The sequence below is a fragment of the Phragmites australis genome, chromosome 4, assembly GCF_958298935.1.
Source record: "Phragmites australis chromosome 4, lpPhrAust1.1, whole genome shotgun sequence".
Taxonomy (NCBI): Eukaryota; Viridiplantae; Streptophyta; class Magnoliopsida; order Poales; family Poaceae; genus Phragmites; species Phragmites australis.
Genome location: NC_084924.1, coordinates 9659017 through 9661084, shown reverse-complemented (window position 1 = coordinate 9661084; position 2068 = coordinate 9659017). Strand labels below are relative to the sequence as shown.

General features: G+C 56.7%; 1 protein-coding gene across 1 annotated transcript; it reads right to left on the bottom strand.

Moving 5' to 3' along the window:
* Positions 1-257: 257 nt before the first annotated feature.
* Positions 258-1807, bottom strand: LOC133915617 (probable transcription factor At3g04930). Its single transcript, XM_062358834.1, has one exon. It carries the CDS (start codon positions 1577-1579, stop codon positions 473-475), a length of 1107 nt encoding a protein of 368 aa, XP_062214818.1. The 5' UTR covers positions 1580-1807; the 3' UTR covers positions 258-472.
* Positions 1808-2068: the final 261 nt, after the last annotated feature.

The following is a 2068-nucleotide window of genomic DNA, read 5'->3' as shown; positions in this document are numbered from 1 at the left end:
CCTCCACAATTCATGATCAGTGTAGCAAGCTGAATGCAGAGATTAAAGTGAAGCCATACTATAAGCACTGAGATGGTTGCAGTAAATCATTCAGAACAAAAGTGGTTCACAAGGAAACATAATGTTATTCTTTCACCACTTACAAGTACAGCAACTTCTAATTGGAAAAGGGGAGAATGTGAAACGGCTGAAGCTAAATGAACTAGGTATAGTTAGTAGTCAATTAAAAATAATAATACAAACATCAGGAAGCCATATGAACAACAATACTGAAACCATAGATTATTATGCTGCTGAAATTATTAAACTAGACGATAATATCCGTAGAGGTGTACACAGGCAAGAATATAATAGACTAAAGCAAGGGCCAAGCTGAGTAAGACATTACAAAAGCATAGCATAATAACCTAGCTTCTATACAAATGGGCCAAAAGGTGGAAGCACATCACCAAAACCACCAATCCTCTCTGCCTCAGTGCCCAGCCACTGCAGCATCCTCAACAAGCAATCTGAGCCTCCGGCTCAACACATCAAGCTCATCCATCCTATGCACCCTCCACCTCTTTGCGAGCTCACTTTGCTCAGCACTCCCATCCACATTGCCACCATTGATAATCCCGTTAGCCTTTGCCTCCCTCAAACACTTCTCAAACACATCCAGCACAGCATTCGCCACACCATGTTCATTGCTGCATGGCACCACCATTTTGTGGTTCCCATTCATCATCTCATTGCCAATTCCATCAATCCCATTCGGAAGAGCAGCCACAGTCTGGGGCTGCTCCAGCGCAATACCACCAAAGTTGCCGTCAGTCACAAGAGTAGCACCTTCGTGGTTGCCCAGGTGCCCGCTTTCCTGCTCGAGGTAGAACATATCCTCGCCATTGGAACCATCCGGAAACAAGCCGGGAGTGGTGGAACTAATCCCATTGTAGTCATGGGAGTTTCTATCCCCCGACGCGTCCGGGAGCGGGAGCGGCGTGCCGCGCGGGTTGGCGCGGCGGCGCTTGTTCCCAGAGGAGCCGGCGTTGGCCGCGAAGGGCGACGTTGCGGCGTTGACCGGGTCCCAGAGCCGGGAACAGAGGTGAAGCACGTCGCGGTCGTGAGGCGCGAGGCGCGCGGGGTCGAGCCCCCTGGCGACGCGGGAGGACATGCTGCGAAACTTGTTCTTGAGGCGGCGGAGCTTCTCGGAGAGCTGGGAGCGGGTGTAGGGCTGGGGCATGGACTCGGAGAAGCGGTCGTAGAAGACGTTGAGGTCGCGCGGGAAGACGAGGCCCTGCGCGCCGCAGCCGAGGAGGCCCTGCAGGAAGCGGAGCTCGTCGGACTCGGACCAGATGCGCTGGAACTTGAAGGGCGGCTGGTCGGATCCGCCGGCGGCGGCGCGGAGGGGGTCGGAGGAGGCGGGGGAGGAGGACGATGGGGGCGAGGAGGACGGGCGCGGGGAGCGGCGCTTGATGGGGAGCTTGCGCGCGGCGGAGGAGGACGCGGTCGGGTCGGCTGGTGCGGTCGGGGTCGCGGTCGGGTTAGGGTTGGGCGGGACGGGGACCGGGAGCGGGAGGGACTGTTGGCCCGAGGCCATGGCGCGCACGGATCGAGCGAGCCCTCTCTGCGAGGTTGAGCGTTGAGGTGCGACGAGAACGAGACGGGACGGGGAAGTGGCGTGGTGGCTTGGGTCGCGGCGCGGCCGGACGGGGGTTGGGGGAGGTGGTGGGATGGAGACGGCTAGGACGCGGGGAGGACAGGAGGCCGATTGCGTTGGGTTGGGATGGATTGGTTGGCTCGGCTCGGCCGGAATTCGTGGGTTCTGTCACCTGTGACCCGTGCGCCTGTGGCCTGTGGTGGGGACGATTTTGCGGGCGCAGGTGCGGTGGTGCGCCCGGTGGGAGGAGGGCTGGCTGACTGACGCGCGGGGCCACGGTCAGATTTTTGGGTTTATAAAAATTTCGGTTCCTGAAAACCGGAAACCGATTTACCCTAACAATATAAATCGAATCTAATTAACCTGTTTATTTCAGATTTCGGTTATTAACTGAAATATTAAAGGGAGAAATGGAGGGTTCGTCACGCA